The 14,659-nt window shown below is 36.0% G+C and overlaps 1 protein-coding gene across 1 annotated transcript; it reads right to left on the bottom strand.

The window, feature by feature from the left end:
- Positions 1-5,745: 5,745 nt before the first annotated feature.
- LOC117415187 (tissue-type plasminogen activator-like) lies at positions 5,746-13,916 on the bottom strand. The gene is made up of 11 exons (XM_034025213.3): positions 13,833-13,916; positions 12,280-12,377; positions 11,924-11,975; positions 11,188-11,292; positions 10,843-10,978; positions 10,043-10,140; positions 9,177-9,363; positions 8,471-8,622; positions 8,134-8,265; positions 7,761-7,909; positions 5,746-7,373 (listed from the first exon to the last, which is right to left on the bottom strand). Exons 2-11 carry the CDS (start codon positions 12,334-12,336, stop codon positions 7,179-7,181), a joined length of 1,263 nt encoding a protein of 420 aa, XP_033881104.2. The 5' UTR covers positions 12,337-12,377; positions 13,833-13,916; the 3' UTR covers positions 5,746-7,178.
- Between the last annotated feature and the right edge of the window lie 743 nt (positions 13,917-14,659).

The raw sequence follows: 14,659 nt of genomic DNA, 5'->3' as shown, positions 1-14,659 counted from the left end.
GCACCTCCCGGGGTCCCAGCCATACTCATCATACTTCAAGGCTTCCAGCAAGGTCTTGATGCTGTTGTAATCCTCTTTGAGGTGCACCGAGTGAGCCAGGGGAAGAGACGGGTACTTGTTACCATTATGGAGCAGCACGGCTTTGAGGCTCCTGGATGAGCTGTCAATGAAGGACAGTATAACGAGAACATGATGGGAGACTACATTTGGGGGCTGATTCGTGAAAGTGATTTACAGTATAATCGTAAATCTCGAAAAACTACTCACTTCTAAATCTTTTGTAGTCATTTTTGTATTACTTTAGTATAAATACATGTTAGTTTGGATTCATATGTTGTTTTTTTCTGACTTTATGTGAACGAAAAGACACAAATTCGCACGTTTTCTCATTGGAAATAGGTAAATTTCTAAATATCACTCCTGGTCACAAAAGCAAAGTTTGTGGGGAATAATAGCCATTTTCTATACTTTTGAGGCATAAGCAATTAGGAAATAACACTTGCTACCCAGGAACAAAAATTGTGTTACATAGTGATTAGAGACTGAGACAACTAAGAAAAGACTGATGAGTTTGACATGACATCCGTGCTTTATTTGCCATTCTGTTTTTTTTTTTTTTTTTTGAGAAATAACAGAACAACTGATACTGTACCTACAGAAAGTCCTCAGACCTTGCAACTGTTTTAGACTGCTGACTGGCTTATGCAGTGTCTGCATTACTGGCATTAGTTCTCCCTTGAAAGTCATTGATCGGGCCCATTGATCTCAATCTCAAATGCACCACTGGAAAGAAGGTCATGTTTCTATAATGCAGTATAATTACTCATTGGAATCTGCCATTAATATCAGGGATAGAGTAAGTTTTATAATGCAGGCTCCGTACAGAAAAGGAGGCCTTATTTGTGTATCCATCAGTGTGTCTGCTGGTCCAGCGGTCCCAGTTTGACCTCAATCTCACCTGGGAATGAAAGAAATCAGAAAGCATGCCAGCTGTCTCCTGCTGCCCTTTGTGTCTTGTAGGCTTGTATTTCTTAAATCCCGGTAATACAAATTTGCACACTGCCTCCCAGTATAAAAAACTATAAAGACCCAAGTTTGTCACAGCCCTTTTGAGATTTGAACTCCCAGGCCTGGGTCAATGGTATTTATAGAGCAGAACTGGGTGGTCTCAATCTGCACTACACCTGGTCTGTACATTGAGTGACACTGTCTTCAGCCCTGGCAATCCCTTCATAAGTACATTATGTTAAAGAAGACAGATGTCTCAGCATTGAAACCAGTCTTACAAGGTGTCTGCATGATGATAGCCAGTATTCACAAACATCACTAAGCACAAACTCCTTCAGAATGCAGCAGGCTTGTTTTCATGTTCTTAAAGAGTAAGTAGTTGGGTCCCGAAAAATATAGTGTTATACCTCCCCAGGTGTTGCTACAACTGTTTAAATAACATACCTGCAAGTTTTCTTTTTGCTGATAGCATTATGACAACTTTTTACACTTATAACTTTAAAGTCTGTTTCAAAGCTCTTTTCAAAATGGCCGCTCTAGTGCACTGATAGGATTATTGTTCACATTGTCAAACAGGTAACACAGCACAATAACGATCCATGATGTGGTACGAAGCAGAAAAGCCAGAGCACTTGTTGTTATTTTTTTTTTCCAGATCTCTTTCTGAAAAGAGATTTGAAACAGACTTTAAAGTTATAAGTGTAAAAAGCTGTCAGGATGTTAACAGTGAAAGAGAAATTGCAGGTACATTATTTAAACGTATAACTAAGGTGACCTTATGGATCCATGTTCACCGGGACAGTTCAGGCTTTTCAACTCACAACCCAAGGCATTCTGGCACATTTTACCTGTCTCAGGTACCATTCTTTCCTTTAAGAGGAACAGGGCTACGCTTACCAGAATGCAGTAGGTTGTGAGTTGAAAAGCCTGAACTGCCCCAAACTGTCCTGGTGAACACTGAGTCATATGGTCACCTTGCGTATAACGCTATATTTTTTGGAGCCCTGCTACTTACTTTTTAACATGTATTGATTTGTTTTTCATTTAATGTAGAGTGTAATATCAGTAAGCCAAAAGCTATGCCATTTTTGGTCATAATTTAGATTTAGAAAGTGGCCAAGTGATAGGGTTTTAATGAAGTAGTTATCAAAATCAAAGAGGATTTGATCATTAAAATAGGGTACATATTAATGTTAATACCAGAAAACATGTAGTTGTAAAATGCTAAGGATAATGCTAATAAAACAATGCATCATTTGTCACATGACCATCAATTTATTTTGTAATGTCTGAATGCATTTTGTGCAAGTTTTCAGCATGCATAGTATATGTACACATTTTCTGGGGGAAATGGATATTTAACAACCACAAAGTACACAATCACTATTGTGGTAAGTAATGTAAAAACACATGGTTTGAAATTGTGATGCATTATTTCTCCTACCCATTATTGGTAACTCTGAAACTCAAGTAACTTAGAAAATGGGACAAGTCAGCTGTGTATTAATGTAAAAGCGCCCTCTTGTGATGATAATAGTGTAATGCACAGCCAAAAGAAATGCAGTACGCCACTAAAGATGAATATATATATTTTAGCACATACTAGAAATGTCTTCATAATGAGTGATTTCATTTGACCTTTTCAATCTATTTTTACAAACATATGCTGTATTGTTGTACTATATTTAATGTAACATCGGTGCTTTCTAGTTCTATGCTGCTAACATACCTCATACAACTGAGATTCAGTAATAAACAAAGTATTTAAACACGGCTTGCTTGCATGTATGTGCACATCAAACCTCCAGATGGCGCTCAAAAATTATTTATGGTAGATTCGAGCATACAGTATGTCATGATGGTGTACGTTAACTTTTTTTAAAATAAAAAGTGTTGAAGACTTAACCTAATACATTAGTATATGTCCAATGTGTATCCTCTTTAGAATTAGTAATAATAACACAAATAATAATTAATATGTAAACATTAGAAATGTCTGGCATCACTCCATGGTACTCTAAATAGAAAGCAATAGAATACCAGGAAGCAGCTATTTTAAACCTAAAGCATGGTACTTGAAAAAGCGATTGAAGTAAGACAAATAACTAAAATAACATAGAACAAAATATTAGTGCAGGACCAGTGATACTGCTACATTTCTGGAGTTTAAAACATCTGTAAAGTTTGGGCTATTATTTCCTAAAAGCAGTTTTCTTCTAAAAGAAGCACAACAAAATAATTACTTTAAAAAGACAAAGAAAAATGAACATATTTACACAGACTGACCGAGGTCTAAATAAGCCATAAAAAAGGAGGAATTCAGACAGGTTTTTTTTTCATTGGGCAGTAATGAGACAGTCGGGTAAGCACCAAAGAAAATGGGGAATTGATTTATACAATAGCTCTGACACACACTTCACATAGAGAGCCCTACAGCTGTTAGGTGCCAATCCTGGCTTCCTCCTCTGCTAAGCACTAAATGATACGACACCCAACAGGATTCCCTTCCCACCAGAATTTTAAGACAAGAACAACCCCATGGGCTTAGAAACTCTGTGTAACCCATGATGTAACAACTAACACCGTCTAATCTCCCCACATTACATACCGCTATTGCAAATTAACCAAGTGTGTTATGAGACACTTACTATGATACAGATGATATGAGGATACTTTTTCCTTTCTTCGGATATCAAGTGACATTCTTCAAATGAATGGTAATGTGTAGTAATGTGTGGTAATGTGTAGTAACGGGCAGTTTTTCCTATCCAGTCACACAACATATTGGAGGCTCAATTAGTTGGACAGCGCTCAAGCAGCTACTTATGTGGTACCCCCAACTGGAATGCCATCCACTTTCCCTCACACCCACCACATTACAATCACTTTTGACCACACAGATCCTGCACATGTAACTCAAGCCCCACGAATCATTCCTGTGATAGCTAATGGCTGATGCAGTTTTCCATTCCCACGCTTTCCCAGTAGTGCCATGATGTAACCCAGCAGCTGTTTCTCAGGGTTCCACAGATGCCTTTTGGAAATCATATAGTCATAATAGTTTTCAAGAATACACTGGGTTGTTAATGTATGTGCAGTATTTTTATAACTTGGTTATCTTCACAATTGCATCCTACATCTAGTAAATTGAAATTACAGTGTTTTCATATTTAAAATATAGATAAATAAAAAGGTTAATCTGATACTGCATTTTTTTTTTTTTTACAAATGGAAGTAATAATTCTATTTTTTTAACAAATGTTATTTGTAAATATAACTATAGAATATAAATATTTGCAAAGATGTTTTCAGTTCCTTATAGAAAGCTTTGAAAAATGTATCATAGCTTTTAGAAATCTAGTAACAATATAAAGGACAGGGTGTTTGAAACTGGTTGTGTGTAATGTCTCATACATCAGTATGGCTAAGTTTGTTTGTTTTCTTGTTTCAGTATTTCTGCATTTACTGTCCACTTTTACAATGGAATTTAATGAAAATTGTCCACATTAACCCTAACTCAGCCTAATAAACTGAGCAAGTTTGACCTTTGCTTTGTCTTATATAAGTTCTTGACATTGAACTCAGTTTAGAGGCTAGAATAGGGCCTCCCAGCCTTGGGATCCTGGCCTTCACTGGCCTCAATTAAAAATGTTCCTTTGGCCTCAGCTGAAACTGGGGGACTGAACCTTAACTCCTTGGCCTTGTAGGCCCTGGCCTTGAATCCAACAATGCTATGAGGTTTCTTTACATTGAATTACAATGCTATGCTGTCAAAGCTGTAATAAAGTACTCCTGCATGATGATATTACACCTGCATGAGATTATTCCTGCAGCCTCCTTGCCAAATCAAATGGCAAAATAAAATATAATGTTAACAAATGCAAATTATTTACCTCCTCCAGGCACAGAAATATAGGATGCAAATACCAAATGGGTGGTAAAGAACTAGAACAGGCCCACCTAGGACCTTGGTATTGTAACAGATAGACTCATTGCAGTCAGTATAGGGAAGTGAAAGTTAAACAGAATGTTTGGCGATAGTGTCAAAATCAAAAGCACTGGGGAGACTGCATTTAGAATGCATGTTCAGTGCTGGTCACCACATTACTAAAAGGACATTGTGGCCTTGGAGAGTCCTACAAATCCCAGGGCTTAACAGAATGAGTTATGAAGATAGGTAGAGGGAACTGAATGAATTTAGTCGAGTATAAAAAAAGAATTAGGGGGGACATAATTGACAATTGAAAAGGACCCTGGCCAATAAGTGCAGCACATAAACCAAAGGACACATTTGGAAATGAAGCTGAGACAGACTTAGGACAGTTGGTAGGAGACATTTCTTTACACGTAGTAAGAGTATTAAATGGGTTACCTAGCCACGTTGTTGATGCTGAATCATCGGGACTAAGACTAACCACCTAGTAGAAACAGGGCAAGCGATAATGAGCCAAATGGCCTCTCGTTTGAAAATCTCTTATGTTTTTATGTATACATAGCGTAATACTGGGTTTATAAAACAGCACCTACAACAGTAGAAAGATAACGTATGGTGGCGCTGCTTATCAAAATTAAAGATCCATGTAAATGCTTAGCTTCGAAGATATCATTACAAAGCCATTTTACTTTAATCTATACAGTACATGTACAAATACCCACCCAGGCTTAGTTCCATATTATATATTTATTTTAAAAAAAATGCAAGTGATGTTACGATATAAAAACCAAAACACAACTTGATAACTCTAAATTCCAATTGTATTCAGGAACAATAGAGGGTCAAAGTTAATACACAAAAGAAATTACTGAACAGTCTTTATTGTGGGTTAAAAAATAATAGCAAGCAACAAAAAACAATTTAACATTATAAAACACACAATGCAGTGGTACAGAAATAAATAAATATGGAGGTTCCAGCCCTCATCAGTTTAACAAAAATGCATAACAGAAAAAAAACAGTTTAAATTATTGTCCAGTGGATAATGTGTATGACAACGACCTTCTTTGACATCATATTGTTTATTGTTGTGCATTGTTTGAGCTTTTTAAAAGGATTTAAGTTGAACTCCTGTATAAATAACTTGCTTAACTTAAAAAATAACGTGTTCTGCCCTCTTGACATTTCTCATAGTTTTCAAAGATTTTGTTTTATATAAAATAAGCAAACAGAAAAAGAAACAAAGTAGATATGCCACTTTGTACCTTCTACTCTTGTGTAATTTCTATACTGTGAATACAATTTGTTTAGAGATATTTTTGCTCCATGCATTGCAGTACATTTTTTTTTTAGATTCCCAATAACAAAATGAATTCACTGTTTGCTGTTTCACAATTTCTTTTTTTAAATATTATACAAAACATTTGGAAACCTTTTCTTTAACATACAATGTATCATTTTCAAATTACCATTCTTTATTAATTACAAGCTTGAAATCACTGGAATAAATAAAAGAGCATTTTCATTGACATTAACCATAAAATGTAAAGCTAGTGAAATGGCAAGACTAGTCACAGTATATGTAACTAATTGCTACATGGGTTGGAGCCAATACAGAGCCTGCTTTTTCCAATGTTTTTAATCAATGGAAATGTTCATTAATTTTTTATTCATCAGATAAATAACACATACAAATCTAAAATAGCTGAATAAATCCTTATATAATCATAAAAATATAATTATTACCCAAATGTTTTTTTTTTTTTTTTAAATAGCCATTAAAAATATTTTGATTTTAAAAGAACTGGACATGGTAAACTGGACATGGTAAATGCTAACTCAAAAGAAACCACTAGCCATGTTCCCAAATGATCAATAATAATAATTAAATAAACAATTAAAGAATAATGACAAGAAGCCGACATTAAATGTAAGTCATTTCACAGAACCGTGTATATTGGTCCATATGGCCTTCAGTGGATGAATCGTGGATCTGCTTGAGATTTTTAAAGTTTTGTTCTCTCAGCAGAAAATATACCTTCGTGTGTATTGACTCCCAAAATGCCATTATTACTTTTTAAACTTTCTTCTTAGTAGCACACAGAGTGGAATATAATAAGGTTTTAGTAGTAAAACCTGATCTGTGGAATGCACCTGTCACGCCCTTACAAAAATATACCAGTAATGATGCAGTATTCTGGACACAGTAATTTTGCAGAAGTACTAGGCATCAGAATCATTTCTCAGGGTACATGAGTCCTTCACTCAAAGCCATTATCCCAGTGTTGTCAGCAATCCACTGGTTGTAGTTTGTAACCCGTGTGTAGACGCCCGGCCTGTAAGCCTTTGCACAGCCTTCTCCCCAGCTGACGATTCCAAAGAGAAACATCTTTCCATAGACATCACAGACCAAGGGGCCGCCTGAATCACCCTGCATTGAATACAAAAAATAACTAAGATTCATGGTTTGCATTCTTTTTCAAATCTAGGCCTAGTGCATGTATATTTAAAGGGGATATTTATTAAAGCTTTCCATACCTCATTAATGTTATTATAAAGACTTAATTATACAAATGCATATACTCTATTATCAAGAACTAATCTAATTTTAAATAAGCAGTGCTTGTGAAGTCATATTCCATCTATTGAAACACAATCGAATGCACTGTGTCGTTTTGTTCAAAATCATCTGTACCAGCATTGACATATGTGTGAAAAAATTCTGAAACCTTTAATAGTAAAACATTTTTGAATACCTGTATAAAAATTGTATCATTCTAATCAAATACTGAAACTCCCAACACAACCCAGAACCCACCTTGCAAGAATCCACTTTCCATTCAGGGTGGCCAGCACAGAACATGTTGTCTGTTACCTGAGACCCATAGTACTGTGTGCTTTTGCAGGTATTCTGATGAATCAGTTGAACTGTCGCTTCTCTCAGATGTTGGGAAAAGTACCACAAAGCTAAAAGAAAAAATACAATTAATTTCCATCAGTTCAGACCATTGCTCATCTGTTAGCTGAAGAAGTTATCATGTGGGGCCTACAGTCCACATGCATATTTTGCTGTAGCCATAAAGCATTAGCATGCTGGTAAATGCATAATAACAAGCATAACATTCCAATTACTGCTTAGCTTAGATATTGATATACTGATATGTATTCACAGATAATGAAAAATGATTTACATTGGGCCTCCCTTCCATATCCAGCAATCTCACAGTAAGAGCCTTGGGGCAACATCTGGTTTGTTGGGGGAAGGCAGACAGTTTTCACAGAACTGGACTCCACAGCACACTGTCCACTTAGTTTCACCAGTGCTGAATACAAAACAGAGGAAAACATTAATGAAATGATTTTGACAAGAACGGGTTTCCATGCTCATTAGTTAATTTCTCTGATGTGTTTGTGCTCTGTTGTTAAATGTGAACTGAGTAAAAGGACCCCCATCTCATTAGTAATGATGTTTCTGTGTTGATTTACTTGTCTTAGCACAACTTCTTATTCAACAGAATCACACTGTACCTATGTCACTGTTGAAACTTCCATGGCTATTATCAAACCCATGGTGAAGAATAACATTTTCAACATCAAATTTCTGTTCTTTAAGAAAGTCAGTGGCATTGAGAGCATCCTTTCCCAAATAGACGGAGTATTGACCATGTTTTGTATTATGACTGTAAGAGAAATAAGATAAAAAAAATACAGTAGGTTTATTAAACTTAACAAGAATAACAGAAAAAATAACTACTGGTATCAGGTCTTGCACTAACAAAATCCCCAACATACAAATGCTCCTTTGCCTCAGAAGCTAGTTTATTGAATTGTATAATTTGAAGAGGGCCAAAATATGTGATGTTGATCATGGCATTATACCTTAGTAAATTTAGAATAAACCCTTCCGATTCTTACTGCACTGTTAGCAAGTAGCGGCCACTTATGTCTCATCCGGTGTTATAACACTGATCTAAAGCAAGCGATAAAATTGAACCCAAAACTGTGGCTCAAATTACATTTGAAAGAAATACCATAAAACAAAATTTGCTAAAAAGGACCACAAATGTGGAGAATTTTCAAGAAAAAAATACTGTCATAAAACATCAAGTTTGTTTGTTTTGTTATTTGGTTCTGTAAAGCTGCTGGAAGGATAGTGGTGATAGCATGCCCAGAAAAAATATATATATTCTGAGCATGTGACACAGTGGTTAGTGTGTCAATAAACAGTACTTACCCCTCTGGGAAACAGTGTGCTGCCGTCAGAACCCAGCAGGGACTAATCAGACTCCCACCACACCGGAAAATCTCTCTACGTCTTGATCTGTAGAAGATGGACGCTATCCAGGGGTGAGAATCGATTGTTGCGATTTCTCCACCTACAATCTTATACAGTTTTCTGTCCCTCAGGCCACAAGTGGGTGCTGTAGGAACACAACAGATCTTGTATGAGGTTTCCAAATAGTCCAAAAAGTCATTTTCTATAATGGGTAAACATCACATTATCTATTCCATTATACTTTCATGGAATCTGCTCTCCCATGTCATCTAATCATACAAGTTTGCTCTTTGCATTCTGTACCACCCCTTATAAAAGTGATATTATTATTATTAGTTATTTCTTAGCAGACGTTCTTATCCAGTGCGACTTACAAGTTATCACATTATTTTTACATATAATTACCCATTTATACAGCAGGGTTTTTACTGGAGCAATCTAGATAAAGTACCTTGCTCAAGGGTACAGCAGCAGTGTCCCCCACCTGGGATTAAACCCACGACCCTCCGGTCAAGAGTCCAGAGCCCTAACCACTACTCCACACTGCTGTTCACATGCTTGGCCATGGTTTTGCTCTTTGTTTTCTATTCCTGGCTATGATTTAATATACTTTGTTACACTTTCATTGTACCATGGCAGAGCACTTAACACTTTTATAGGAGTCAGAGTGACAATCTATTTTTTCATCACGGTCTTTGTTATTAGTTACAACCCAACACTGTTTTACACCATTATTACTTTGGCCCAAAAAGAGTAAACAGCTTAACAACCATACAAGTATTCCTATTGATAATTCTGTATTTTATGCTGTCTCCTTCACTTACTTAGCTCTTGTGCACAAGCTGGAACATTACAAGATTCCTTTACTAATCTGTGACCTTTTTTCACATAGCACCAGGGCTTCTTGCTGTTGTCAGGATTCCTGCAAACATAAATGAAAGATATCAAACTGCTCCCTGTCTGAATACTGTTTGAGGATACAGCATGTTTCCCTGAGTTTTATCATAGTACCCATTGCATTGGTAAATTGCTTTCTTGGAAAATCTGCTGTCACAGAAGGCATTACCAAAAGGGGAAGTAAGGGGGGTGGGGGTGGGGGTGGGGGCTGGGGGCTGGGTATAATTTTAATAAAGTTGGGTAATAGTGGATTTGGATTTGTTGACAGAACAAAAAAAAACCCATATATCTGTGAGTTGTATTTTCACCATAAAAGGATTTTGGGGAAGTTGGCTAATGTGTGTTTCATGTTGACAATTTTACCACTGAACCTATTTAAAGGCTCAACTTAACTAGTGAAGAGCAGGGGAGTATATATTCAGGGTCCTGTATCTCATCCACTCAGCAGACTGATGAAACACAAAAACAAATCTGAAGGAATAAGCCATTTGCATGCAGCTGATAAAAGCAGAAAAGAGATGTCAAGTTACTTCAAAACCAATGATGTACAATTGGTAGTCAACCACAATATCTCAAAGAAACACTTCAGCAACCTGTTTACTTTGTTTCTTCAGGCTACTGGCTCATCACCGAATCAGTCCAGATTGACAATATTTGAGTTGAAGTAGCTTTTCTACATTACACTAGTTAGAAACAGTAAATGTGGTGAAGTGCTCCATATAATTACCTGCAGTAGTTGTGATTGCCAAGTCCAAATTGAACAGCCAGTGGGTCCCAGTCAAGACATTGATTTCCTGATTCAGTCTTAGACACTGTGCCCCTGTAGTCTGCTCCATTGCCATTATAGCAAGTGACTAATGAGTCTGTAATACAGAAATTAGATTGGATCTTAGGTAAAAAGCATACAGTCGCATCAAGATGAAGACAATAAAACAAATCTTATTTTGAAGGTCATGATAACCAAAAAGAAATCTGAATATTGAACAACAATGATACTCTAACACTTTGTAAAAATGGACATACATGAATAAAATATTTGAGAAATGTGGAAACATAGTTAAAGATAGCATACCGAATTCACAAGTTCTTCCTTTGTAGCCTCTGGGGCATTTGCAGCGCAATTTTCTTTGGTTATACTTGACTTTAAAACACTGTCCTCCATTCAAACAGCCACACCCTTATGAAAAAAAAATATATATTAAATACATATCTAATAGGTTTACACTAAAATATATATTTGTTTATCATGTCCCCTATAAAAGTTTACCAAGGTAAGTATTCATTGTAATTTTGCATCTTACTATGTTTTCCCTATGATTTGCCATGATTTTTTTTTTTTTTTTTATCATGTTTTATCACACTTCAATATAGTTATTCAACTTACAAGGACTGCCACATTTTAACTATGCATTAAATATGTACAGTACAAATGTACAGTTTAATATGTACAGTAAAAAGAAATAAACCTGGAAGGGCACTACACCTGTAATTTGTAATATAACATGGGCTAGGACTTGAATGATCAAGGTCTATACTTATGCTATGGTGCACCATAGTCTTAAAGATCAGTGTGACAATAACTGTAATATTCACTACTAAATTGCAGCTTCTGGTCTGAGTAAGATTCACTGCACAGCATGTCTGACAGATTTCAGTTGTCTAGTGGAATGTTCTGTGTTTTTAAGAACATAAAATGAAAGAAAAGAAAGTTTAAAATTTTTAGGAAGGCACTACAGTATATCAAGTGGGGATTAGATGTGGAATAATACATTAGGGAACCATCTCAGACACCAAAGGAGTTGGCTTACCTTCTTCCACATATTCATAACCGTACAGTTCTGAGCTTGTTATTCTAAGAGCCTGCAAACCAAAAATATTCAAAACATTTAAGATAGATAAAAGAAGGTTTCTCCTTAAAAAAGCACACTGTAGAATATGATAGTGTTTTTGCTGAGTAAGTCCTCTTGTAAAAGCGTTGTAACAATTACTTATCATGATTTGTAGTTGTTGTAGGAATTAGACACTTATTTGTGGCTTGCAAAAAACAAAATGAAACCAAACCAGTGGCTTTTTATTTAGCAACAGCCTTCTTTTATAAGGAACTTCTCAGTTTTGCAATGATTTCATAGGGCTTACATAAGCACAAATGGTGGACTTTACTTACAGCTTCCAGACTGAAGATGTGTTGCAATACAGCCATTAATAAAAGCAGGAACTTCATTTTTACTCCGAGGTTGTTGTTCTCTTCCTTATTTGGAGTGTCTGTAGGTGAAAAGCACAAACATTGTACTAATTGGCAATACAATTGAAGGGCTGTTAATTATTACACACATGGTTTTTATTATGGTTACAGTATACATTTCTTTAAAGGCACTGTTGAACCTGGCATGCATGACATTGCATACAGTTTTACTTCACACCTGCCTATACATGTCCTGTGAAGGTTGACAATATTCTGGCAACAGATGGGGCCTATATTTTTTTCTTCTAGGAATATTTACATTAAAGGGCTAATCTCAGAAAGGAAATCATGCCCGGCTTTGTTTAAATCCCATTAATGATGCTTTGACTCATCTGGTTAAATTGGTTATTTGACACTGCAGGCAGTGGAAAAGCCAATCCTGCCAAAACTCAAAGCTGCATAACGTTTTCAATGTCAAATGGAGTATTCATCTGAAAGAAATGTTCTTTAATGTGTGCGAGTGTTACAGAAGGTAGTTGACATCCCTATCTGCAATGATTCAGCTGAAAAGTCTGTCTACAATCGTCATCAAGCTTACAAAGCTGTTGAGTTTTGGTCCTGATGGAACACAACCATGCAGGTGAGAGTTTCAGCAAAGTGAAGCACGGATGTCGAAACATGTTTATAGCAGATGGAAATATCAGTACTGAAAACAGAGAATACATAATGTTTTAAAATAATCAATTCATTAAATTAAGAAGAGAATAAGGACACTTCACTAGTTCACATCCTTCAATATTCTATATGTGTAAGCTAGATGATGAGTATTGTATCGTTATTGTAAAATTTGCAGGCACTGGTGTGGCTAGGCTACCTAATCCATTAAAGATCTACACAACAGCCACCAAATATATATACACTAAGCATCTACCACAGTCGTTCCTATACTGTACTAATGTCCTAGGCTTTCCAGTGCTTACCGACACAGCTACAGCATGCTTTTACCAAATATTGTATCACAGTAGCTATGTAATTCGAATAATCCAAATATCATATTTAAAATGTATACTAAATTGAAATGAAATACAATTCAATTCAAGTTCCCAAACCACATTCTTCTTTCCATAGGCACCCTTCAACTGTTATACAAATGTCAATTTCCTGTGTGTATTTTGCTCTGTAATTATGTAGACAATGGTTTTGTCATCCCACAAAGCCACGGTTATGTGAAAAGATCGCTTTAGTTTGTCAGGACCTGGTTTGCTAATTTTGCTAAATCACTGCCCAGACTGTGCTGAATGTTTAATTTCATTTCTATCTTTTAGGTTGATGTATTAGTCAATATATTTTTTCTTGAATGCATACTTTTAAGAGATATATAGAAATCTATGGAATTTGTCAACAGTAGAAATTGCTTTTTTTAATATCTATTTGATTGGTTTAAAATTAAGGTGTGGTTATTGTTAAAAATGCACATTTATAGATACTGTATGATCATATACAATCAATACATTTCAATATAAAAGTATTCTTACCAGTCAGTGACAGCAGCCTGTGGTTCAGTGTTTAGAGGGCTGTAGGTAATTCTTGGTAGTTGTAGTTATGCTAACTCTCTCTTTGCTTTGCTGTTCTGCTGTGTAAGCATGCCTTTTTATAAAGCTTTGCAGGGACCTGATTGGCTTGTGGGTGGGTTCTGTCTGGTGACAGGCATGACATTGTCAATGTGTGATTCTGAAGTTTCCTGATAATGAGATGGATTTAGACAGAAACCTGAAGATGTGAGTCATGGGGATTTTTAAGCCAAACTATACATGTACTTCCACAACTTAACACTGTACCTGCATGCTATATTGTGCAAAGCCTCCCCATTTAAAATGTGTGTGTATCAAATGCTTCTAGATACATATTTGCATCTGTCTCATGTGCTCACCTATGGCAAATCATAGTAGTGCTAATGGCATTGTAAACAGCACAAAGAAGGCAGTCAGATGATACACTCTGGTATTGCTGCCAGCAGTCTACTGCTAGAGTCTTAATTATGAGATATGTCCTTGCTTGGTAGAAACTATGAGAGTTAGATTCCCTAAAGCTGAAAGATGGTCATGATAGAAACAAGGTGGTTCAGCTACAACACAGGGCTAGCCATCTATCTGGAGGAATTTGAGCTGTGTAATCTATCAACCATACCATAAACCAATGGGAATAACGCAAGTACAACACTGTACATTATAAGTAAAGCCCAAGCTAACATTATACTTTATGTAGCACATTGTGGGTAAACTATCTTTAAGGGAAAGAGATTTACTAAAATGAGTGTATGTGTTCCTGTTATTGCTTGTCCTGGGACTTTCCATTTTAAGAA

This window comes from Acipenser ruthenus, chromosome 7, assembly GCF_902713425.1.
Source record: "Acipenser ruthenus chromosome 7, fAciRut3.2 maternal haplotype, whole genome shotgun sequence".
Lineage (NCBI taxonomy): Eukaryota > Metazoa > Chordata > Actinopteri > Acipenseriformes > Acipenseridae > Acipenser > Acipenser ruthenus.
This window is presented reverse-complemented; position numbering and strand designations above follow the sequence as displayed.